At 29.8% G+C, this 27,076-nt stretch overlaps 2 protein-coding genes, 1 long non-coding RNA gene and 1 pseudogene across 4 annotated transcripts; 2 read left to right on the forward strand and 2 right to left on the reverse strand.

Annotated features, from left to right (window-relative positions):
• Window positions 1–7,759: 7,759 nt before the first annotated feature.
• Window positions 7,760–8,332, reverse strand: LOC126553209 (uncharacterized). The gene has a single exon (XM_050208370.1). The coding sequence runs from the start codon at window positions 8,330–8,332 to the stop codon at window positions 7,760–7,762; it is 573 nt and encodes a 190-aa protein (XP_050064327.1).
• Window positions 8,333–13,180: 4,848 nt separating this feature from the next.
• On the forward strand, window positions 13,181–13,905 carry LOC126553210 (uncharacterized). The gene is made up of 2 exons (XM_050208371.1): window positions 13,181–13,483; window positions 13,549–13,905. Exons 1-2 carry the CDS (start codon window positions 13,181–13,183, stop codon window positions 13,903–13,905), a joined length of 660 nt encoding a protein of 219 aa, XP_050064328.1.
• A 4,436-nt stretch (window positions 13,906–18,341) lies between these two features.
• Window positions 18,342–19,865, reverse strand: LOC126553225 (uncharacterized). 2 transcript variants are annotated; one of them, XR_007606455.1, is made up of 4 exons: window positions 19,664–19,865; window positions 19,385–19,603; window positions 19,000–19,093; window positions 18,342–18,918 (listed from the first exon to the last, which is right to left on the reverse strand). It is a non-coding gene; the product is annotated as an uncharacterized LOC126553225 (long non-coding RNA). The 2 variants fall into 2 exon arrangements; XR_007606454.1 differs by having other exon boundaries at window positions 18,342–19,093.
• Window positions 19,866–23,993: 4,128 nt separating this feature from the next.
• On the forward strand, window positions 23,994–24,647 carry LOC126553223 (uncharacterized; annotated as a pseudogene).
• The last annotated feature ends 2,429 nt before the right edge of the window (window positions 24,648–27,076 follow it).

Consider the following 27,076-nt stretch of genomic DNA (forward strand, 5'->3'; position numbering starts at 1 on the left):
CTTTTGCAAAATTACTTGCATTATCTGTAACTGTATGACTTATTTTTGAGTAGTGAATATTATATTCTTGTGTCATACATGTCATTGTTTCAATGATATTTAAGTAAGTGTGACTTCCGATTATACGCTTACAGCCCAAAACAAATGATTTTCTTTCATAAGTTATAGGATCAATTAAATGACAAGTCATTCCTGAAAAATTATAAAATATTACAATTTAAAGAATATTTCAAACATATAAATGATTGTTACTAAACTAACTATTTTTAAATTGATAAACTACTCATTTTCAAAATAGTTTCTTTGTTTTAAAGTGCCAGATTTTAAATAAAATTCTGGTACATAAATGTGATTATTAATGTACCTAGATGTATATTTTTTGAATATTTGGAATTTATAAATTTATATATTCTATATTTATGTACTACAGTTATGAACTTATGAGTGATATATAAAAATATTTATATTATTATCTTGTTTGTAAAAATAAATCAGTATGGTAAAAATTGTTTTAAAATGTATATAGGGGGTTTTTAAATATTTTAAATGATAGAATAAACTAATTAAAAACATGAACTAGAAAAACTTAAAGTTAGTGTTAAAATTAGTAAGGACTTATGATGTTGATGAACTAAAAATTAAATAAATATGTATGTAATTTTCTTAATATGTATGAAAAAAATATAGAAATATTGACACAAATTATTCAATAAATTTAGAAAAAATTTTATTTATAAACAGTATAGGTATACCTTAGCCTAATAAAAGTTTGAAAATTATAAGAATAATTGATAACAATAATTTAAATCATACCTAGATAACTTTTATTATTGCCACTCCATATGTCTGCTGTTGTACAAATGAATTTTGATTTTGAAATCAAATCTGATAGGTAACATAGAAACATATGAATTGTAACTATTTTTCAAATGTTGCAATATTTGTTTTCTATTTGGAATAATGGATTCGTCGTTTTGAATGAGTGAGTCCCAAAATTAGTTTTTTAAAACTACGTTTCTCGACAGTCACCAATGGTCGCATTTCACATACAATATATTCAAAAACAAGATCATTTACCTGTTAAAAAAATGTTAGTAATAATTAATAAACAAATAAAATTTTAATAAAATAAAATAAATATTTTAATAAGAACAAATGATGTATTATAAATAATTATTAATTATCCAAACATCTACATTATTAATTATAAATTCCAATTAATTTTTAATAATCAATCTATAACTATAGACTAACAAATTATAATATAGTAAAAGAGCCTATTTCACAAAATGTTTTGTGTTATAATATTATATTTATCATTTTTTCACATTAATTATTGATCTTTTGTGATTAGTTTTAAATAAAATGTTTAAACACAATTAACATGCCTAATATAGTTTAGTAAATAAAAAAAAAATAAAATATATTGGATAAGTATATTATAAACCTTATAATAATGTAAATACTTTAAATATAAAATATACATTTTCAACTACAAAGCACTATAAGTTATAAGTATAATGTTTATAATATACGTTTGATAAATTAAAACATGTATAGTTCCCTAATTATACATAGGTTCTTGGATAATGGATTATATTATTACAGTAATACAAATCATACCTATATTATTAATCAAAATACAAGCTGATACTTAATTAAAACGTAGGGGTGCAGGTATAATAATTATAGTAGGTACTAGGTACCTAGAGATTATGCAAATTATTATTGAATGTTAAGAATTATTTTAAAATTATAGTATTTTAGACCTTAACAGTCTCATAGGTAATCATAATAAATAGTGTTCATTTGTAAGAACATACCTAGCTAAGAATATCTTAATAAAATATTATATACCTCTTGTTTTGAACAAATTTTGTTTGGTCCTGAATGGAACAATTTTGTTTGTTTTAAAGTGTCTTTTTTTGAATTACCAGACATCTTCAAGATTTGTACTCCTTAACTTGACTCATTATACTTGAATGTAATAACTAAAAAAAAATTACATGAATTAAAAAAACCATAATTAATATTTTGTAAGCTGTAAATTATATATTATGTAGTATAAATCAATATATTTGAATGTTTTTATCTTAACTTTTTATACTACAAACATATACCCACTACTGTCTTATAGAAAAATGTTAAGCTAAAGTTGCTGCATAAAATCAAAAATCAATATATAAAAATATAAAATAAAAATGTAATTTTTTACAAGTGGGGCGATCGCCAATCGCCATACACAATATACCTACTTCTCTTTAAAAAATGGTAGGTGTCAGGTGAGTTATCACTAGTCACAGAAAAAATATTAAAATTATATTAGGTTTAAGTATGCTCTCAGGGTTTGGCAATATTAGCTTATGGAAATAACTATCAATTTAAAGTAAGATAGATAATTTATTATATATCTTTATTTTATGTATGGGTTTTAAATTTCAATATATAACTTATATTGAAATGTTAGTGTGTAGGTGGGTATGAGGTTGGTTTAACCCTACCTGTTGTAAACTAGTATTAATTTACTAAAATAACGATTTTAAGAACAAAATTAATGTAAATGGTAGTAAAAGTAAAAATTAATTTAATTTATAGAATTTAATTTCAGAATTACAGTGAAAAACCAGTTAACAAAGCTTTTTTTATAAGAAAAATAGATTTATAAATTGGCAAAACAGTAAGTATTTCTTAAAAAGTAGCTAGGTAAGAAGAATTATTTTTTTTTGTATTAGATATGAGGTACCTAATACCTATGTCCTACATTATTTTTATACCCATCTCTTCAAAATTGCCAATTAAAAAATATATATTAATATGGTTTGAAAAACAAATATGAATAGCTACTAGGTAGTAGGGACTTGTAGGGTATATTATTCCAAGAAATTTATGTAACTACCTAAAAGTTAAAACATTGACTTTTCACCTAGTCCCTTATGTATGGCATATTATAATACTTACTTTATAGTGACTTAATAAGTTTCCAGTAGAGTTGTAATAAGCAATAATTTTCTTCGAGCACAAATGACAAGTAGCAAATATTTTTGTTCCTTCGACAGATATGATTTTGTAATATTTGCCATCTAGCAAGTAATTTTGTACTTTATTTTCGGTAGATTCCATTTCACTTGATTGAAACGGTCCAGCGACATTATCTCCATTGTCTATTTCAGATTCATCTATGGTATTGTCCTCGTGTTTTCTTTATTTAAATATTTGTCATTTCAAATATAACTATGTAAATCGTCACACTTAAAGGTAACTCGTCAGTCGTCAACTACCATAGTTAAATATACAAGGATATTCATCACTTTACTATCACAAACTGATTAATATGTAATTATAGAACAATATACGAAAAACAACTCGGAGCACGCAACCAGTGCACGTGAAAAATGTTGTATATGTGATGATTACAACAGATACAACAACGATATAACAATAATATCATAATGATCCATCTAACTTCTACCGACGATAGACACAGAAATTGTGGAATAGTATTAAAATATTTAAATTATTTTATATAATAATACGTAATTTACGATTTAGAAAAATTTTACTGATAAAAATTAATAACAAATATTATATTATCATATAATTTTCATTACCATTCGTAATAAATGCAGTTGTTGGGTTACTTTTACTATTCAGTACTAACGACTAAAAACTATTTATAAATAATATGGTTATTTCTGTTGTGCGGCATGCCGGCATGAAGTTACCCGGTTATCGCCAGATAAGGCCCGCCAGTTACACGAAAGCAAACTAATTTTAGTTATATAATATTATCATTTTAATAATTGGAATATAAAATCAAAAAATTAAAATTAAAATCTCAAATTATAAAATTATTAATACAATTTTATTTCATTATTAATAATGCAATATTAATTACGTGGAACTCAGTATATATATAGTTACCCTAGAATTTAAAATTTTTAAAAATTATTAATTTAAGTATATTTTATTTAGATAAATTGACACAGATAACCATTAAATTCATCTAGATAAGATATATAACCACTTATAGTGTTGTAGACAATATTAACTAAATAATAAATATTAATAAAAATGATTTTATTATAGAAACACTTTTGTAATTAAATATTAGAAAACATTATATTAAAATTAATAAGTAGTAACGATACAAAAAACGCGGACGCCGACAAAAGACAAAACTGAGTACAAAACATACAGTGTTGCCAAGATACATAATTGTCCCTACAGTACTCCCCGTCCAGAGACGGAGTCGTAGGATAACATGGTTGATAAAGTTTTAACATGATAATGATAATAATCTGATAAATAATAAAAAAAAATATATACATACAAATGAAACAATATTTTGATTATAAGTTATAACATAACACGAAAATTATAAATTTTATTATATTTGGAATGACACAGTAAGCTTACTCTTCTTATTCTGGTTAACTATTTCCATAGCATAGGAATGATCGTGCTGAGTATCATCTTCATACGCCATGAATGCAGGTTTCAAACGATCAATGGATATGACTGTCGGCTTACCTTTAATATCCACTTTGTAATACTTGTCCATCCGTTCTAATACCATAAATGGACCATCATAGGGCATCTGGAGGGGTTTCTTCACTGCATCAACTCGAACGAAGACATGAGATGTTTTTTGTAGTTCTGTTGATACAAATGTGCTCCTTGTAGATTTGTGTGAAACGTCTACAGGTTTGATTTTCTCAAATTTTTGTTTTAAATGTGACACGAACGTATCTTCATCAGGTGTATTGATGTTACTTGTGAAAAATTCACCTGAAATCCGTAGTGATGTACCATATACTAAGTATGCGGCTGACACGTTAGTATCTTTTATTGCACACCGTAATCCTAATAGTACTGGTGTAAGTACTGCTACCCAATCAGATTTTGCATGTGCCTTTATGGATTGTTTGAGAGTTCTATGGAATCGTTCAATTTTTCCATTTGATTGAGGATGGTAAGGCGTTGTCCTGATTCTATAAATTCCCAAAAGATTTGTCAGTGATGCAAATAGCTTACTCTCAAATTGTCTGCCTTGATCTGTAACAATTTTTTCAGGTGCCCCAAAGCGAGCAACCCAACCAGAGTAGAATGCTTCTGCAATCGTTTCTGCTTTTACGTCTGGTATTGGGTAGACTTCTGGCCATGATGTATATCTGTCGATACAAGTAAGACAGTATGTATTACCCTTTACTGGCGGAAGCGGACCGATTATGTCTATATGGACTTGTTGAAAACATGCATCCGGTATGTCAAAATGTTGCACTGGACTCTTTGTGTGTCGTGAGATCTTTGCTTGTTGGCACTGAATGCACTGTTTTGCCCATTTCGTACAATCTTTTTTGATTCCCGGCCAAACAAAACGTTCTGTTACCATTTTAGTTGTGCCCCTTTGTCCTGGGTGTGCTAGTTCATGTACAGATTTAAATATTGTACGCCTGAAATTTATAGGTATGTATGGTCGGACATTATTTGTTGAAGTATCACAATAAATAAATGATGTTCCAGATCCGTATTTCAATTTTTTTAATTTCAAATTGGTAGTGCTATCTGCTTCAAGTAGGTGTTTGAGTTGTTCATCTGCTCCTTGATGTTCTTGTAATTTATTATAATCTATTGAACCTGGAAATTCAACTGCTTCAATTCTAGATAAAAAATCAGCTGGAATATTACTTTTTCCATTAATGTATTGAATATCAGTGGTGAATTGTCCAATAAAATCTAGTTGACGCACTTGTCTAGGTGTTGCTTTATTGTTCTTTTGACAAAATGAAAATATAAGAGGTTTGTGGTCTGTAAATATTGTAAAAGGTCTACCTTCTAACAAATGTCTGAACTGTTTAACACCCAAATATATAGAAAGTAACTCTCTATCATAAGTGCTATATTTTTGTTGTGTATCTGAAAGTTTTTTTGAAAAATATGATATTGGTCTCCAATTATTTTCATCATCTTCTTTCTGTTGAAGTACTCCTCCAATTGCATAATTTGATGCATCAACTACTAATGCAATGGTAGAATTGGTACGTGGGTGTGTTAATGTTGCTGCATTAATTAGATTATCTTTACATAATAAAAATGATTGAATAGCTTCTTTACTCCAATTAATTGTTGTCTTATCATTTTTCTTGGATTGTTTTAAATAATCGTTCAGTACCACTTGATTTTTGGCTGCATTTGGTAAGAAACGACGGTAAAAATTTAACATGCCCAAAAATCGTCGAAGCTCCTTGACGGTCTTTGGTCTATCATATTCTTGAATTGCTTTTACCCTTTCTGCTGCAGGTGTAGTACCGTCCATAGTAATGTCAAACCCTAGGAAACGCACCTTATTTTGGCCAAAAACACTTTTTTGAACATTAATATTTAAATTAAATTTAGAAAGTTGTTCAAATACCTTTCGTAAATGTACCTTATGTTGTTCCAAATTGTCTGATGCTATTAGGATGTCATCTATGTATACAAAGCAGAATTCAAAACCCATAAAAACTTCGTTCACAAAACGTTGGAATGTTTGGGCTGCGTTTTTGAGCCCAAATGGCATTCGCACAAATTCAAATAGAACAAAAGGTGTTGTTATTGCTGTCTTTTGTATGTCGTCAGCATTCACAGGTATTTGGTGATAAGCACGCTCTAAATCTAGAGTAGAAAATATTTTCTTACCAGCAAGTAAGTGATTGAAGTCTTGAACATGTGGAATAGGATAACGATCCGGTGTGGTAATACCATTTAAGCGTCTATAATCACCGCAGGGTCTCCATTCTTGGTTACTCTTTTGTACCATTTGTAATGGTGATGCCCAAGGACTATTGGATGGTCTGCAAATTCCCAAATTCATCATATTCTGGAATTGCTTCTTAGCTGCCAATAGTTTGTCTGGGGATAGCCTTATAGGTTTTTCAAATACAGGGGGGCCTTGTGTTTCAATAAAATGTGATGTTTGATGTGTGGCTGTAGCTGTATATGCTTGTGGTATAGTCAGTGTAGGAAACTCATGTAAAATGTCAGCAAAGTTATGATTGTCAGCATATGTTCTAATTGAACATACAACTGCATTTGATTGTATACCTATTGTTGATAACTTGGTAGTATTGTCAATTAATCTATGATTGCGAATATCAACTAAAAGGTTGAATTTGTGTAAAAAATCAGCACCTATAATTGCCTTTTCAGTGTCAGCTAATATAAAAGACCACTGAAATAAACGTCGAAGGATAAGATTAATTGTTAATGTTCGTTCACCATAGGTATTTATTGTTGTGTTGTTTGCTGCAAATAATTTAAGATTATTAGTTTGTTTATTTTTGTGTTTACAAGGCAATATGGAAACATCAGATCCTGTATCAATTAAAAATTGTATATGAGAATCGTTGTCCTTGATCATAAGCCTTTTGCTGTTTGTTAGATTGTGATTTGATTGTTGTGTGGTTTGGCAGCTTTTTAAACCGATATCCGAGGCTGCCGTCTTGGATCGGTCTATCAGTTTCCCTCGTGTTGATTACCTTTAGAGGTAGTATACTCACAAGGATCTACACACTTCCTGGCTTTTTTACCAAAATTATCATGGTAAAAACAATAACCGTTTTCGCCCATCCTCCATCTTCCATATCTTGCGCGTGAAACTGAACGTGATCGCGATGTTTTACTTGTGTTTAATGAACGGGATCGGTTGTCGTTTCGGTTGGCGGCGATTTTTAATTCGTTCACTTCTTTTACTAATGTTTTTAATATCTCTGTTGTTGACTCAAACTGTATTAACAATCATTCGTTGTTGGTCGATCTCAGAAATCTTGTCGGCAAGTCTGGCAAGCTCTTCAATTGTCCCAGTACTCATTGTTAGACAAGATTGTGTAGTTACCGGTAGTTGTTGTAACCATAAGGTTTTGAGTAGTTGCGTGCTACATGCCATTCCTCCCAGTCTTTGCATTTCGTTTAGCAGCATTGACGGTCTCTTATCGCCTAAACGCATGTCTCCTAGAAGTCTGCGTAATTTTGATTCTTGACTATCGGTAAATAATTCGATGAGTCGATTTTTCAAAGTATTATATCTGTCGGTATCCGGGGTTTTTTGAATGATGTCAGACACCTGTGATAATATTTCAGTGTCAACTGCACCTACTATATGGTTATATTTTGTCAAATCGTTCGTAATTCCACCTAAATGGAATTGTGCCTCTACCTGTGCAAACCATATTGCCGGGTCGCTCTTCCAAAATGGCGGCACTTTGACAGTAACACGATTAACGGTCGCAAAGGCTGGATAGTCGTTCGGGGGTAACGAATTGTTTGTGTCGGCGTTCGTATTTTCGTTTGCCATAATGTTCTTTGCCGAGGTCACCAATTATAGTGTTGTAGACAATATTAACTAAATAATAAATATTAATAAAAATGATTTTATTATAGAAACACTTTTGTAATTAAATATTAGAAAACATTATATTAAAATTAATAAGTAGTAACGATACAAAAAACGCGGACGCCGACAAAAGACAAAACTGAGTACAAAACATACAGTGTTGCCAAGATACATAATTGTCCCTACACACTCATTTTTTTATCTAGATAAGATAATTAAATGAATAATATTATCTAGATAATTTATCTAGATAAAATTATCTAGATAATTCCCAACACTGATTACACCTTAATACTTATTAGATTTAAAATATTTATTCATAGCATGTGAACTATACTAATTAATCATTTTTTCGACTAGGAAGTACTACCTACATTTAAGTTTTTACTCATTGACATAACTATAGACCCAAATACTACATTTTTATAAAAAAATTTTCAACATAATTATTTAGGTATTTATATTTTGTACATAAACAGCTTATATATCATTATACTTATAAAGTTAATAATTTCCTTATTCTTACAATATAAATAATATAATACTTTACAGTTTACATGTTACAAATAAGTAATAACACACTTTCAATTTCCATTAGGTATTTAATTTAAAATTAACCCTCTTAACTTATATAATGACCTTAGCATAACCTTAAACATTAGATACATTGTCATTCTATTATTTTAAATCAAAAATGTTTTTTTATGCTCTGTTGCTGATTATCTTTTTACTTATATTCTTTAAAATGTATTAACCAACATTGCTATATAGGTATATTAATTCATATTGTTATTATATTGTTTAGGCATTTCACAATTCTGCAGATTGATTGTTACAAGGTTTAAAATATTCTAATTTTCTATAACTACAGATTTGAAAATACTGAATGCTGCTTACGAAAATCTTCCAAGTATATTGAATGCAGTAAAAACTATGAACCTTGTTTGTGATGGTCATTAGTTGGTGATGGCTATTTTGGAGACTCATCCTGTAATACTTAACTTAACCATAACTTTTGTCTTTTGTATTAAACTGTTACACATATTTTAATGAATATTTTATTTATTGGTCAAGCCTATTCATTCTGAAAAAATGGGATTATTATAAATGCACTTATCAGGCAAATAAAACAGTGAATGTGTGTTAATATCATACATATCTATACATGTACTGCAGTTATTCTGTTAGAAAATTGAAAATTTCATGTCATTTGTGCTGGAAGAATGTGAAATATTGCTAATTTTTGGTAAGTTGGATCAAATAACTTAAAACTTTTCTTAATTAATTATTCATAAATTATTAACTGTGGAAGACACTGAAAATAATATTAATAATTAATTTCTATTTTGATAATCTAAATTATGTATGTGTTTTAACTAAAATAATTGTGTTATGTTTTTTATGTTTATGTTATTGTTAGGTATTGTATGTTTAACATAATCAACAGTGTAACATAAATTCTTAAGGACAAAATTAGTAAGTTTCAACAATATTTATATTTAAATAAAATTTAAATTTAATAAATATTTTTTTCTATTTGCTCTACCTATTTATTATTACTTTTACTAGCTTAACCTGGTATACAATTTAATTAATACCATTATAGAGATTAGCTTAAATAGGAGTTGTGTGACAGAGGCGTAGCCAGGATTTTTTATGGGGAGGGCTAAACACTTTTAACTTGAGTTATTGAAAATCAAAAACAAAAAAAAAAAAAATTAATAGACACTTTTAATAATACTTTTTTAACTCAAATATTCTATTATACAAGTATACAACTAATAACAAGAAATATATTAGTAAAATTTTTAAGAAAATGTTCATTATTTAAGTTTAAATATTTCAAAACAATAGGAAAAATATACAGCCAATGGGGAAAGGTTATAGCCCCTTTAGCCCCCCTTTGGCTACCCCACTGTTGTGTGGTGAATGTTTGTGCTTTGTTAATGGTGTACCTGTCACCTTGCTTTTTGTTAAATTTTGTTAAAAAGTATCTTTAGCACGGCAAATAATTGTTTTAAATTATCATTATTGTCAACAATATTATATTTTTAATAATAAATAATTATATTTTAAACGAAAAACTGGCTATTGTAGAAAATCAGTTATTTGTAAAATTTCAACGGAGCATCAATAACCATCAATAACCTCACCATAATTGTTTGAATAAACATAATTGCTGTTTTAATTGTGGTTGAATAATTTGAACTGTATGTATTTATTTTTTTAGATAAAAGATGGCCCTTCCAGATCTGAAAGAGAAAGTACAACAAGGACTTTTGCAGAATCTGTACAGCAACTGAACAGAAACGGTAATCTATTGTTGTTTTTGAAGAGGACTGGTTATCGAAATGATGGATATGTTCAACAACACATTGGAGCTTATCCATAAGTATATTGTAAACATTTTATATTAAATTTTCTACTTGTCCACTTACGAAAAATAAATAAGCCATGTCATTAATTGTACTTATCGTTGTAGGAGGTCTGTTATTGTTGAGTCCAGATCATTTAAAATGTCTTTATATAATTACCTTAAGATCAACTTACTACAGGTTATATATGTTTTATAAAATAAATTGATTACTTTTTATAGAGAACATTGGTATTTCTCAAATATTTTTATTTAATTAATTAATTTAGACAAGCGGAGTAGTGGACAAACATTTTGCGGGGTAACCACGTACCACTCCACTCCGCGCAACTAAACTTTAAATACGTATAACTCATAAACTACTCACCCTAAATTCGATTCTTATGTTTACGTGAGCACGCCTATGACTGTACTATAAACCCAACTTTTGTTGGCCACCATATGAATTAGCTCTGGTAATTGAAGGGCTTTTGTAAAAAAAAGTTAACTAAATTCTAAGTCCACGGTATTATTTTTCATCATGTTAATAATAGAAACATTTAACTGTAATAGTTTTAGTATCCATTAATCATGGAATAAAACGGTTTTTTTATCAGCCCTGAACAATTTCAAAAAATGGATTAACCTTGTTGTTTTTCCAAGCCCTTCAATTTCAATATGATTATTATAAGGCACCTATATCTACAACCATCGATATTTCCATATAGGTAGTAGGTATCTCGTACCTACCTATCTATTTAGTAGGTATTATTTTTAGATTCTGAACGAAGTGATGAATGTATTGATTTTACAATGATGTGTGTTTTTTTTTTTTTTTTGTGTCTGTCACCACGTTTTGGAGCAGTAAAAGTGCTACGATTTTAAAAAGGTGGACCCTGTTCCTGATAGGAAGGTGAATCTAGTTGGTACTTTGGGGGGTCAAAAGTAAAAAATTTCCAATAGTTTTCAAAAGCGTCAGAATAAACCCTAAAAAAGTAACAGAAAAACGGGAATTTTTACGCAAAACCAGTTTTTGACCAAATCGACTTTTCCATATGGTTGTAAATAAAAACTAATCACTGTAAATACTTGAAATTTTCACCAAAGGTTTATGTCAGTGTTATCTATATACAGTTTAATTTTCAAAAAAATTTGACTTTTTTGAGTTATCTATAGACGATAGAAATTTTCGATTTTTATGAGAATTTTTTTTTGTAGTGTCGATAAAAAAATTTTGGATTACCAAAAACACTTGAAAAATTAATACAAGGTTCCTTATGAGTTGTTCTTATTGTAGCTAAAAAAAATTAAAAATTTTAGTCACATTTTTTTTATAAGCGTTTATAGTTCAATTTTTTACAAAATCTGTCGAAAACGCGAAAATTTGCAAGTAATTTTGAAGTTGAAAAATCATAAAATTTTTTGTGTTAATAACTAAGGATTAAAAATACAACACTTAGTTTTCCATAAGTTTTCCTTCAAGTATCTATAGAGAAAACTCGAAGCATTATTATAGGAAAAATATTAAGCGCGTTTGAATTTTAAATTTTTACGAAATAGCGTAACGATAACGATTTATCCTCAAACGATTTTAAATATTTGTTATTATTTAAAAAGTTAAATCAGAGTGCCGATACACCTGAAATCTTTGTTCATTTCAGGAATTTTCCATTGTCCCTGTTACCTATTTTCGTTTTTAAATGTCCGAGCGAGTGCAGTTGTCGGTGCAACAAAAATGCATTTTTTAAGCGTGCTCTCTATACGGGTTGGTGTTACATAGTAAAACGAGGTATATTTTCGTTTGTGTTTAGGTATTTCACAGTTAATATGATTTTCGTTATCGAACGTACAAATCTCCGTATGTGGTAGTTAAATTTATATGATTATAGATAAACTAACCTAATCGTAGATAATATGTAATACCTTATATTTAATTTTGGTTCATAACTGTTTCTAATGCAGTATTCGTAACACACTAGTTCGTACGTTTTATACATTTTAAGTTTGTTTTTATTTAATAATGACGTGGTCAGTTATTAAATTATTTAAATTATTTGAGTGTCGTGAGGATGGACCGTTGTCAATGCCAATTATTGAACAGCTTCAATTGTGGGGTCTTATACCAAAAAATAACAGCCTCAAATGCAAAAACGGCCATTTTGCTAAATTGTGCCCTCACGGAGATTACGCCGATGGATTTGTTTGGCGTTGTAGACAGTGGTCTATAACGAATAATCGCAAAAAAATTCGGTGTGATTTTAAGCAATCCATAAGAAAAGACACGTTCTTCAATAAATCGCACTTGTCGATTTATCAAATAGTTATATTTTCTTATCTGTGGACCGAGAATGTGTCTCTTTCTTTTATAAGAAAACAAATTGAAATTGCACAACAATCAGCTGTTGATTGGGCGTCTTTCCATCGGGAAGTTGTCTTCGATGGAATGATATTACGGCATGAAAAAATTGGTAATTTTCGTTTTTATTTTATTAAAAGTGAAAATAATTTTTTTAATTATTTACTTTATTTATTACGAAGGTGGTGTTGGAAAAGTGGTCGAAATCGATGAATCGAAATTTGGTAGACGTAAATATTATAGGGGTCATCGAGTAGAGGGGCAGTGGGTTTTTGGTGGAGTAGAGCGGATAACAGGCAAATGTTCTTTAGTACCCGTTGAACGTCGTGATAAGGAGACATTACTGACAGTAATAAAAGAGTGGATTTTGCCCGGTACATTAATCATTAGTGATTGTTGGAAAGTACGTGGTCTTGTTTATTCATATTCTTTTATTCATTGATATTAATTATGAATTTTCAATTTTAGAGTTACGACTGTTTAAAAGATGAGGGTTATGAACATTTACGGGTTAACCATTCAATTGAATTTAAAAATCCCGACACTGGGGCGCACACGAATAATATCGAGGGGATGTGGCGTCATGCTAAGGCATCTTTAAGCCAGTACTCCCGGAAAAAACATTTTTACGCCGGATATTTAGCCAAACACATGTTTTTGAAGTCTTGCCGAAATTTGAATTTGAACCCGCTAAATGAGTTTTTCCGGTTGGTTTCATTGTTGTACAACCCAACTACACCGGAAATAGTTGATAGTGAAGAACTATCGACAGAGTCGTCAGATTCTGAGGAAGTAGAGTCTGAACCGGAGTTTGGATATTTCTAAAATATAAATATAAATTATACATAATAAACGTATTAAAAGTGTATTGATACCTATTTATTATTTTATTACTTTTTTCTAATTTTAAAGTATGCTGTTTCGGGTATTAGGTGAAATTGAGCGTTGTGCGATATGCACCAAAGTTTTTAAAACGTTGATTTACCTTTTTTTTTTTTTTTTTTGTGTGTGAATCGCCGGCCAGGGAGGGAAGTAGGTTTCCCCATTACTGCCTCCCTGGTAGCATCGTTTATTAGAAACGAAATACAATACAGTACAACGATAAGTATACAACATTATGGGTATATATATACAAATTATGGGTGTAGATGGAGATTTTAGTGTACACAGTAATAATTTGTATCATAAAAATGCTGTACAAGTTGCAATTGAATTTTTGAATACATTTAAAAACCCACAAAATGAAATAGTAAATATTTTGAATTCTAATAGAATGAAAACTGTGACTGAAAACCGTGAACGTCTCAGACCCATTATTGAGTCCATTTATTTCTCGGGGCGTCAAAATATAGCTTAAGAGGGCATAGAGACCAAGGCGTATTAAATATTTCTACTACAAGTTCATCTGTTATTAATGAGGGTAATTTCAGAGAATTATTAAAATACGTGTAGCATCGGTGATACTATTTTAGAAAAACATTTAAAAACATGTAACTCAAAAGCGACATATATTTCACACACAACTCAGGAAAATATTATTGATTGCATTAAAGATGAGATATTGACTAGCATTTTAAATGATGTAAAACATGTTAAATACTACAGTGTAGTTTTTGATGAAACTACTGATGTTTCTCATGTTTCTCAATTAAGTTTAATATTGAGATATATAGACAATAAAAACAATGTCCATGAACAATTTGTAGGTTTTATAAATTGTCACGATTATGCATTTCATAATGAAAAAAATATTGTAGAATTAGATACAGCTGAACATGAAAAATCATACATAGAGCCAAAATTAACAGGTGAAGTCTTAGGAAACATTGTTGTATCTACTATGCAAAGTATGTCACTAGATTTAAGTAAATGTGTTGGCATTGGAACAGATGAGTGTTCAGTCATGACATCAGTTGTTCACGGAGCTATCCAATGCGTCCAAACCAGTTGTGAAAATGCAATTTTTAGTCCATGTTCCAACCACGCCCTAAATTTAAGTATTTCTAAATCCTCAAATGTCCAGTTAGTCAGAAATAATATGAGTATAATAAGAGAAATATTGTCATTTTTTAATATGTCGTCAAAAAGAAATTTTATTTTTAAAAAAAATCTTAAAGGATGTAAGCGCTCTATAACTGGGTTATGCGACACTAGGTGGGTTGAGCGACATGAAAGTATTTTTGAATTTCAAATAAATCTGGTTGAAATAATTAATAGTTTAGTATGTATTTCTGAATGGAATGACGTGTTGTCATCATCAAAAGTAAAAACATTACTCTTATCAATTTGTACCTGTGACTTTGTATTAACTTTGTATACAATGACAGAAATACTAAGTGTAACAGCAGCAGCAAGCAAAATATTACAAGGGACAACCCAAGATATTTGTAGTGCTGAAAACTGCATAGATTTAATCATAAAAAATTTAGAAGACAAACGGTTAAATAGTGAATCAAATTTTATAGGATTATTTGAAAAATGTAAGATTATTATGACAAAATTAGAAATTAATATAACAGTACCACGCACAGCTAAACGTCAAACTAATCGATCTAACACTCCAGCTAGTAATCCTGAGGAGTACTATAGAAGAGTTTTGTATATACCAATCCTTGACAATGTCCTGGAAGATCTACGCATGAAATTCCGCAGCAAGAAAAATAGTACTATACTTTTGCTCATGAAATTAGTACCAATTTCAATTATCAACATGTCTCCAGAAATGTGTGATAAATTAATAAATTCAATAACTGAAAACTTTTCATATTTGGAAATAAATCAAATTACATTCAAAGGAGAGTTAGAGCTGTGGAAATCAAAATGGGTTTCAAGTATTATAGTCAACTATTTTTTTTAATTGCTAAATTAACTAGTTACTTAAATCACAATTTATTTCTGTAGGTGAAAATCCTCCGAAAGATGTTTTTCAGTCTATTGAACAATGTCATGCTGCTTAATTTTTTCCGCTTATAAGAGAGCTTTTATTAATATTAGGAACACTTCCTGTAAGTGTCGCTTCTGCTGAGAGAAGCTTTTCAACACTTCGCAGGTTGTATATTATAATTTATTATTACAATTTTAATAACATTTTATTTCACAGCAATACCATTGTTCTTTTGTTTTAAAACAATGCTTATGCTTATGTATATTTTAAGCTTAATTTTGCTTACTTGCGTTTGCTTACACTATAAATATATTTGAATAATGCCATAATGCGGTAGTCATTAGTTTGCTTTCACCTTATGGCTTGCTATTTATTTCATGATTTTTAGATTAAAAACATGGTTAAGGAGCCAAATGGGGCAAATCAGATTGACTGGACTGGCATTAATGCATGTGCATAGAAATGTAGATGTAGACGTAAATAATATAATTGACCGGTTTGCAAAAAAAAACGAAAAATAGATTTTATTGTATACTTACTGTACTTTTTATTATTATTATTATTAATATGTATAATATAATATTGCATTGTATAATTGTATTTATTTATTTAATATTTTTATTAATACCTACCGTAGGTATAATATATCGATTTAAAAAATAGGTTCGCCCCCCCCCTTGAAAACTGTCTAGGGACGCCCCTGCCCACATGTCCGTACGAAAAAGAATATATGATATTTTAACCATAATTATAAGAGAAAACCCGGAGAAATAATAAAGAAACAGTAAAGAAAAAAAAGGACAGTGATCATTACATTGTTGAAAACAGGGGGGCCAAGGGGGGAGTCTACATTACAAACGACGACGACGATGCTACGGCGGAGTTCCCACGCTGTTGTTCGGCAGTTTCGCCCGCCACGGGCCCACGTGTTGTGTTTAGCCCATCATGTTGTGGATGTCGTCCGTTGGCAAAAATGATACAATGAACCGGCGAAAATGAATGATATAGGTTGCACGTTAAAAAAAACTTCCGTAACCGTGAGTAGAGATGTCAGCTCAGGCCGACGGTCGTGGAAAAAAGTTTTTTAGTCTACCGCCGTGATGTTGATCGTAGACTGTTTTCTTAATTTCGTTAACTGGAGAGGGTAGGTCAGTGTCGTCGCATCGTGTGTACAATTACAATTATTTAGTTTGTAGGGCACAGGTTGCCCTGTCAGCCCATGCCAGCGTCCGCGATAGCGACGCGATGGACACTGCTTGTGTGGTGGTCGGGGAACAGATATTACATAACAATATCAGATAAAATAATAATATCGCGCGTTTATAGAGAATAATAATAATTTAATAATAACGTAAGAGGCACAAAATTCCGTGACGTTACACAATTAATAAAATAACAAAAATTAAACAAGTTAAATATGGTTTAGAGTCAAATTTCCACCGGTTACAAATATTCAGTAATATAGTACACGAGCTTAGGAGAAAAAACCTTTATAGCAAAATTTTTTATACATGAATTTGGAGTTGATGATGTTGTTCCTTTTATAATGGCCATGCGAGATCAAAATAAAATTACTTACTTAGCTACAAATATGCGAAAACCAAATTCTTCTGAGATTATTTTAAAGGTAATTTATATTTAATGAATGATTGATTCATAGATATAATTAAACTACTATGTAGGTAATTTTTAATAGAAACGATACTGTTGTCACCATAATACCAGACCAAAAATAAACTCAAATTCAAGTCAAAAACATTTCAATTGTAAAGCTACATAAGGAATACAAATAGTCAAGGATGAATAATTATGGTCCAAATTTCCTAATAAGTAAGTTAAATTAACTAATGTATGCATTTATTACTTTATATTTTTATTTTATTAACCTTTTCAGTGCCCAGACACATTTTGCAATGGCACCACCACAGGCCCAGGTTTTTTTTATTTTTTTTTTTATCTTCAACCCATTTGATAATTTTATACTCACTGAATAAACTAGTTCCATAAAAAAAAAAAAAATATTCACCAATTAATTTCTAAGTAATTAGCTAATATATGTTGATGAACCAGGGTTTCCTAAATTACAATATCGTTTTTTAGTATAAATAATAAGCAAACATCTTTTAGAAAAACAAAATTTTGAGAACCCCTGATAAGAAAAATATGATTATCTTCTCATAACTTCTTTGAATATTGTGATAAAAAAAAAAAAAAAAAAACCACTGAATTCGCAAAGACGAGCACTAGATGGCAGTACCATTCAAATGTTCTTATCAATATTATATAGTGAACAATCATATGAAACGCACGGGTGCGTCATGGGCGTATGGATGGTGTTTTGTAATAACGCACCGGTGCGTCATGGGCACTGAAAAGGTTAAGCAGTGAAGAAGATGTGTCATCTAATAATTTGACTACAAAGGCTGAAGTTCAGTTAAAACATATGCATAATCATGAAATTTTAAGAGCTGAAGTTCTAAAGCATAGAAAACCTACCAATGACGTTGAAACCAAGTTTCTTAGATTATTCGAAGAAGGAAAAACACCGTCAAAGGTATTATTTACATTTAAATCACAATTGAGAAACGAAAAAGGTAACAGTTATTAAATATATGCAGGTGATCGTGGAGAAATTCTAGATCCACAATGGGTATATTATCTTTATTATAAATCTTTTAAAAAACATTTTGGTTATTCACACGGCGAACATATGATGACATCTCTTAAAGAAGCAGTCGAGGAGTACAATATAGAATGTAACTCGGATATGGCGGCAATAAAGGTACTTGAAGATCAGAATTTTGCTATTGCTATACAAACACCGTTAATGAAATGTATAAGCTATGGATTCGATGAATGTGGAGAGATACTCTTCAAAGATGCTTCTGGAAACATTGATAGATTTGGTTGTAAAGTATTCATGATATACTCTAATAGTTGTGTAGGAGGTCTACCTATAGGAACAATAATTTTAACTAGTGAATCCACGTCTGTAATTACAGAAGGTTTGGAATTATGGAAAAATTTATTATTACCTGGTGCACTGGCTGGTAGAAGCGAAAAAGGACCGAAACTGTTTATGTCCAATGACTCAAAATAATTTAAAAATGGATTTAAATCTTTGTTTACCTACAACAGAAGAAATAAGAAAAAAAATACACATTATAGCTTCTGGAAATTCAGATATTAAAAATGGATGGTATGGTTCAGCAAATAATGAAACAAAATGTGTCACTAATAATAATGTCAATGAAAATGCGCATACTAGTTCAATTACACAAACCGCAGAAAATAATAAAATTCAATGCATTGCTGATAGTCAGGATATTAGTTAAAATTATAATCAAGTAATGAACGATTTTAATGATGCATTTGAAAAAATGAAAAGCGCATTTGATTCGGATAAAGAATATTTTTTACCATCTATTAAATCATTTATGAATTCATTTCAAAACAATGTAAAAACCCATGCAAGCCTTTCTTCTGCAATGCAAACATTTGGGAAGTATTCCGGCTTAAATCCAAACTCCAAGAAACCAAAATTGATTGGTAACAAACAAATTGGAACATAGCCCACTTCTAGATCTAGAAGAACAACCCAAATTGGAGGAAGAAAAAATCTGGCTGCTAGTAGAAACCCTAAATGGAAACGTGTGTCAGAACATGGTTATACACAAAAATTAAAATCAATCAATTTACCTCAAATTAAACGTAAACCATTCAATCCAGAACAATTGCCATCAAAAACTCCAAAAACGCCACATTCACTATCATATTGTATAGAAACAAATAAAATATTAGGAGCTACACATAACACCAAATAATAACCTAACCTATGACATTTAGAATATTTTTGTTTATTTATGTATATAATTAATTGAGTTGTGAGTGTTGTGATTTTTAAATTGATTTATTGTAAAACATTATTGACGTGGACTAAGTGAGTGTTACTTTTAAAATACATTATTGTCTATTGACATTAATTAAATATATTATAATTAAACAGTATTATACAGTATTAAACAGTATATATGTTCATGATTATAATATTATATCATTAATAAATATAATTATATTAATATAATTGATATTAAATATTTTATCTATGTATTAAATGATAATAGCACTGTGATAATATGGTAGATTGGTCGGCGTTGTAAAGTGGTAGAGGGGGCAAGTTAAACGAGTCGCCGTGACACGATTTCAAATTTCGCGAACCGGACATAAAACAAAACAAAATAATCGATAGTATTAAAAATGTTTATTCCGATTATTATAAATATATCCAAGTTCTTATCTTTAGCAACGTTTTATTAAATTTCCGTACCTATAGAACCTTATTAAGAAATCGAAAATGTATTTCGTATATTTTACGTCCGTGCATGGGTTATGCGCGTACGTGAACTTATGTTTCTTTTTACATATTAATTGGTGTGTTTCGACTAGGTACGCAAATTTTGTAATTGTACATAAAAACATTGTGTGTTAGTGGTATCGTAACATATGATGTTTAACATAGTGTATTCGTTAATGTTTAACTTATCTAATATTTGTTTATCGCTTGATCCACTAAATAGCACGATCACGCATTGGATATTATCCTTACGTGAATAATTTCGTATAAACGCGGAGTTTAAATTGTCGCTTTTAGATTTTATGCTTAGTTTAAATTGCGCAAGGCATGCGTCACGTAGTTCTGGTTTTTTCGCGAATACCCGGTGTATCTCTTTCATAGCTTTGACTATTTCACGGTCGCTCATTGGTCTGACCTCTTCGTTTCGGGGTAGGTATAATGATTAATGGCCAGTAGGTGTAAAATGAGAGTTCTGGAACCTGAGCTTCTGAGCCGCCGCCGTAGCTGAGACGCCCCCGCCCCCGCCCCCGCTGCCGCCGCCGACCCCGCCACCACCCCCCCGCCACCACATCCATCGCCATGGTTATCATATTATTGTACACGTACTATATTACCGTACACATATTAATGTATATTCAACAGTTATCATGCACAAAACTATTTTATCCTTAGATCATATACTATGGATGGAGCCATGCCCATCTCGACTGTGTACTCAATTTGAAGCACATATAAGCGATAAGTCTCTGACATTGATGCTTGATATACACATGCGTGAAAAAACCCGTCGCATATTTATTTTGAAACACGCGCGATGTTTTAAATATCAATCAGCGGTCAGCAACTAAATATGCGACGGTTTGCTTCGCGCATGCGCACATCATACATCTATGTCAGAGACTTGTCGTTTATATGTGCTTCAATATATCGGGAAATGGCTCCATCCATAGTATATGATCTAAGATTTTATCATATATTCAATAGATAACGCTATCTATCCCTATTGTTATCACATATTACCGTACACACGTCATATTAATGTATATTCAACAGTTATCATACACAGAACTATTTTGTCATATTATTGTACTCACATCATGTAAATGCTTGGCTAGTAAGTTTTTCATATGGCCGTGTAATTTTTCTTTAAATGTATCAGTTTTGATGATACATGTCAATGGGGTAGAATAGTAGCGGGGTAATATATGTTTGGTTACGTTTGTACATATCCCGGTTCGATTCTATCCCAGAATATTATATTTTTTATGCAAAGCACCCTGTGTAAGCAAAATATTTGTAAGTGAAAATAAAAAGTATAAATTCCAAAATAAATATAAATTCTGTGAACAATAGTCAGACGAATTATCATACGCTATCTATCCCTGTTGTTATCACATATTACCGGCATATTACCATTTGAAAAATTATAGTATAACAAGCATGTAGAGTCTTGTCTGCATTACAAACAATAGTATTATTCTATAAGATGTGTTTAGAATATTGTAGTTATACTAAATATATTTGTATAATCAAAACAAAATGTATATTTCATCTACCTCATCCCTCGATGACCACCATAGATCGTCACTGCGTATTGTCACACATTTAAATTAAAACGTTCATGTCTGAATACACACCTCACTAAAAAAAGAAATCACTAACAAACAATAGTACAGGTAAGTATCCGTCTGTCTAGACTCTATTTAATTCATATAATATACCCTGGGTCCTTTAAGTCAAATGTATCCTAAGATTTCGAAAACCAGAGTTTTTCGAAATTAGTTGTATTTTTGTCGATCAACAAGCAACAGCACATTTCTACATACATTTTCTGTACATTTTTTTTTCTTTTAAATATGGATCTCGTGACACGTAAGTACCTTTATAGTTTTTTTTTTATATGTAATACATCTAAGATTTTTTTTTATTTTTTTTTTTTTTAGTTTATGAAGTATTCCATTTTTATTTAAATACTTCATTCGAAGAATTAATTAAGGTTACTTGTAAAGATTGTAGTCTAGATTCGTTATGTTTAAATTGATTGTAGGTTAAGGAAAAAAAATTTTTGTAGTAAATACCATCTTGTAAAAAACTCAAGATGGTATAAGTTTATTAATAATAAGTTTATTGGTAGACCGCAATGGTTAATCGAGGACATAACCAAATACTCGAGCTTCGATATCGAATTTTTCTTACGTGAAATCTTCGAAGAAGCCTATCAATTACATTGCGACGATGGGCATTCCCAATGGAAGCTTCATTTATTAGATAATAGTTTAGTTTGTAATTTTTATATATTCCAAATAAATCATAACAATTGGATAGATAAATTATTAAATAAGTGTTTTTTTTTTCGTAACTCCTCCTCCATAGGAAAAAACTATTGGGAGGAGTTATTATATAAGATTTATATTTATAAGTTAAATAATGTAAATAATGTAAATATTAGTTTAAGTAGCATTATATTTAATTTAGATTTAAAATTAGGAGAAAAATTAGAAGATAAGAAAAAATTAGAATTAGGAAAAAAGAAAAAAATTAGCTGTTTAATTTTAGATTCGTTAAATATAGACTATAGTTATAAGATTTTAGATTATATCAATAAAAAAATAAAGTTCCATGATAATTATGACGAGGAGGAGATATGGTGAAAAACGTACAATCACATCTTTAGGTGAGTTATATAAATCATATATGTATAAAATGTGTTACAAATTAAATAATACGTCGTTGGGTTTTACGAGACTATTTGATCGAAAAACACTAGTGTATTCTGTTATATATATAACAGTTATAGTTCATATATATTATGATGCACATTTTATTGTAACTGAACTCGGTCTCGATGTGAAAAGAATTTCTGTAATACCAAACAGTGAAGAAAAATTCATCTTATTTTCAAAACACGTTTCCAACAACTTTTCAATACGGTTCATCGACACATTAAGATTTATGGCTTCAAGTTTATCAACACTCTCGGAAAATTTATTAACACCAGGGTTCGAAAAGCTTAGAGAAACAGCTAAACATTTTAATGCCGTGGACTTGCCACTCGTTACTCGTAAAGGTGTTTACCTTTATGAGTATACGGATGGTTGGAACAAGCTGGAGCAAACCAATTTACCAGAGAAAGCAGATTTCTACAGTACGCTAACAGAATCAAATATACAAGAAGAAGATTATGAACATGCAAAAACTGTTTGGAGTCACTTTGGATGCAAGACTTTGGGTGAATACAGTGATCTATATTTGAAAATTGATGTTTTATTGTTGGCTGACGTGTTTGAGAACTTCAGAGACCTATGTTTAACCACATACTGTTTGGACCCATCTTTTTACTATACAGCACCAGGATTCTCCTTTGATTGTATGTTGAAATATACCAGAGTCAAATTAGAGTTACTCACAGAGTATGATATGCTGTTGATGATTGAAAAGGGTAATTATAATAATTATATATAAAAATCTACATTTATAATATATAAATTTTTTTTTATAGGAATTCGAGGCTGTTTGACACAAGCAAGTATGAGGTATGCTAAAGCTAATAATGAAAAGACCCCAGATTATGATCCAACATAGCCCAAATCGTGGTTAATTTATCAAGATTGTAAGTATACATATACATATATTTTAATTATTTTTTAATATTAATTTATTTTTTTTTAGGTAATAATCTCTACGGTTGGGCAATGTCACAACACATGCCCTATGGTGGTTTTAAGTGGGTTGAACCTAAACTAGAAGGGCTTAATGATTTGAACGATACATCACCCATCGGACGGATATATGAAGTTGACATTACTTATCCAAAAGAACTCCATGATAACACAACGACTTACCTTTCCTACCACAAAACGGTATCCCAGCTGGTTCAAAAGTTAAAAAACTCATGGCAACACTTCAGTCGAAAAAAAACTATATTATTCATTACCGAAACCTCCAACAAGCTATAGCCAATGGACTCATAGTTGAAAAAGTAAATGTATAAATGTTTTTATTTTACATTTATAATATAATTATTTTTTATTATAGGTTCATAGAGTACTTCAGTTTAATCAATCACCATGGCTGGCTCCATACATAGCACTAAACACAGAGATGCGAAAAAAAGCAGCAAATGACTTTGAGAAAGACTTTTTCAAACTTTTAAATAATGCGGTTTTTGGGAAAACCATGGAGTCTATGCGGAAAAGAATAAAAATGGAACTGGTGTCTAGTGATCGTCGTTTACAAAAACTGATAAATCAGTCAACATTCAAACACTGTACTACATACAATGAAACTCTAAATGCAGTTGCATTAGAAAACAAAATCATTGATTTTTGTAAACCTGTTTATATAGGTAAATTACATTTATTTTAAATTTTATATTGTTATATTAATATTTTAAATTTTTTATCGGGTTTTGCAGTGCTGGAAATTTCCAAGTATTTAATGTATGACTATCACTATAACGTAATGCAGAAACATTATAATGATAAAATTGAGCTCATGTATACAGATACAGGTAAATTATTATTAGTACTTTTATTATTTTAGTTTCATTGGTATACTTTTATTAATTTAATTTATTATTTTAGATTCATTGGTATACTATATTCAAACTGATGACTTTTACAATGATCTGTTGAACAATCCCAACTTGTTGAATCGAATGGACACTGCAAATCTACCCCGTGACCACCCGTGTTACATTGCTGAGAGAAAGAAGATTCCTGGGCTATTTTCTGATGAAACCGATGTACGTATTATGAGAGAGTTTTGTGCTCTCCGTGCAAAGTCCTACGCTTACATTTTAGAAGATAAGGAGAAAATCAAAGCAAAAGGAATCCGTGGACATGTTGTTAGAACCCATATGACCTTTCAAGATCATAAACGGTGTTTGTTCGGTGATACCAGTTTGGAAGTAACAACATCAAACGTCTCTATCCGTTCATTCAAACACAAATTAAAGACCATCAAATCCGATAAATTAACTTATAACAGTTTTGATGATAAAAGGGTTATACTTGAAGACAAAGTACATACCCTAGCTCATGGACATTTTTCCTATGTCATATTTTTGTACTTGTATATTTTACTTTAAACCATTTTCTTTGATAGTTAGTATGGTATAGAAATAAAACTCAACTTTGAAATAAAAAAATATGTTGTTTATTTGAAATAAAAAAACATGATTACAATTTTTATGAATTATTTACAAACCATTTTCTTAAAGCAAACACTTTATAAAATGTACAATATTTAGGATTTAAGTCCTTATGAAAGATACAACAAGGTAAATTTTCTTCATCACATATTTGATCCAGTCGAGGACAACCCAAGTCTTCAATGTTGATGACTGCAACGTGTGGTATATACTCTATAAGTAGTTGTTTTTTCTGTTCGCCTTTGGTGTAAATACAATCAAACTTTAACGAATTCAATATTCTGCCAAGTTCTTCATACTCAATATCACCGTAATCTATAGATAGCTGATGAAAATTTTGTAGCCACTTGTTAGTTTTTCGACGTTTATTATCTTGATTAGATTTTGAATTTTTAAAAATCCAGTGTTGAGTAGCCCATGTTTCTATGTCTACAATAGACATCTCTTTAATCATATATTTGTTATTCGCTCCAAGAAATGTATGATTTTTTTCAATTAAATGTTCAATTTTATTTAATTTATCCGAATATGATTTAATCGAATGTTCAAGATTTGAATTAATTTATAGATTCTGAACGAAGTGATGAATGTATTGATTTTACAATGGTGTGTGTTTTTTTTTTTTGTTTTTTTTTTTTTTTTTTGTTTTTGTGTCTGTGTACAGCATAACTAGTCGAAATAATGCTCCAATTTCAAACTATGGGGGTGGTTTCCGATGTAAAAGTGAATATCCTTGGTGCATTATACAGGTAAAAAGTTAACATTTTCCAACAGTTTTCAAAAAAATCGAGAAAAACATAGATATAAACAAATACAGTTTAATTTTCAAAAAAATTTGACTTTTTTGAGTTATTTATAGACGATAGAAATTTTCGATTTTTATGAGAATTTTTTTTTTGTAGTGTCGATAAAAAATTTTTGGATGACCAAAAACTTTTGAAAATTTGATACAAAGTTCCTTATGAGTTGTTTTTATTGTAGTTAAAAAAAATTAAAAATCGTTAGTCACATTTTTTTTTTATTAGCGTTTTTAGTTCAAATTTTTACGAAATCTGTCAAAAACGCGAAAATTTGCAAGTAATTTTGAAGTTGAAAAATCATCAAATTTTTTTCCTTTATAACTAAGTTTTGAAAATTTGGTACAAGTTTCTCCATACATTTTTCTTCAAATATCTGTAAAAAAAACTCTACCGGATTCAGACAAAACATTTTTATGAGTGTTTGAAATTTAAATTTTTACAAAACCGCGTTAAATAACGGTTTAGCCTCAAACGATTTTTGATATTTGTTATAATTCAAAAAGTATAAGTCGTAGATACTTGAAAATTTTACCAGTTATTTAGATTGGCATTTTATTTACTTGATTTAATTTTCAAAATATTTTGAGTTTTTTTGAGCTATTTATGACAACTGAAATTTTCAATTTTTCTGAAAAATTTTTTTTGAAGGGTCGATAAAATTTTTTTGGCCCTATCAAAATACTTGAAAATTTAATACAAAGTTCCTCATATGTTATTCTTATAGTGATTAAAAAATTATAAGAATACATAGGCACAATTTTTTTTATTAGCATTTGAAGTTCAAATATTGACAAAAATTCGTCAAA

This window comes from Aphis gossypii, unplaced genomic scaffold, assembly GCF_020184175.1.
Source record: "Aphis gossypii isolate Hap1 unplaced genomic scaffold, ASM2018417v2 Contig00098, whole genome shotgun sequence".
Lineage (NCBI taxonomy): Eukaryota > Metazoa > Arthropoda > Insecta > Hemiptera > Aphididae > Aphis > Aphis gossypii.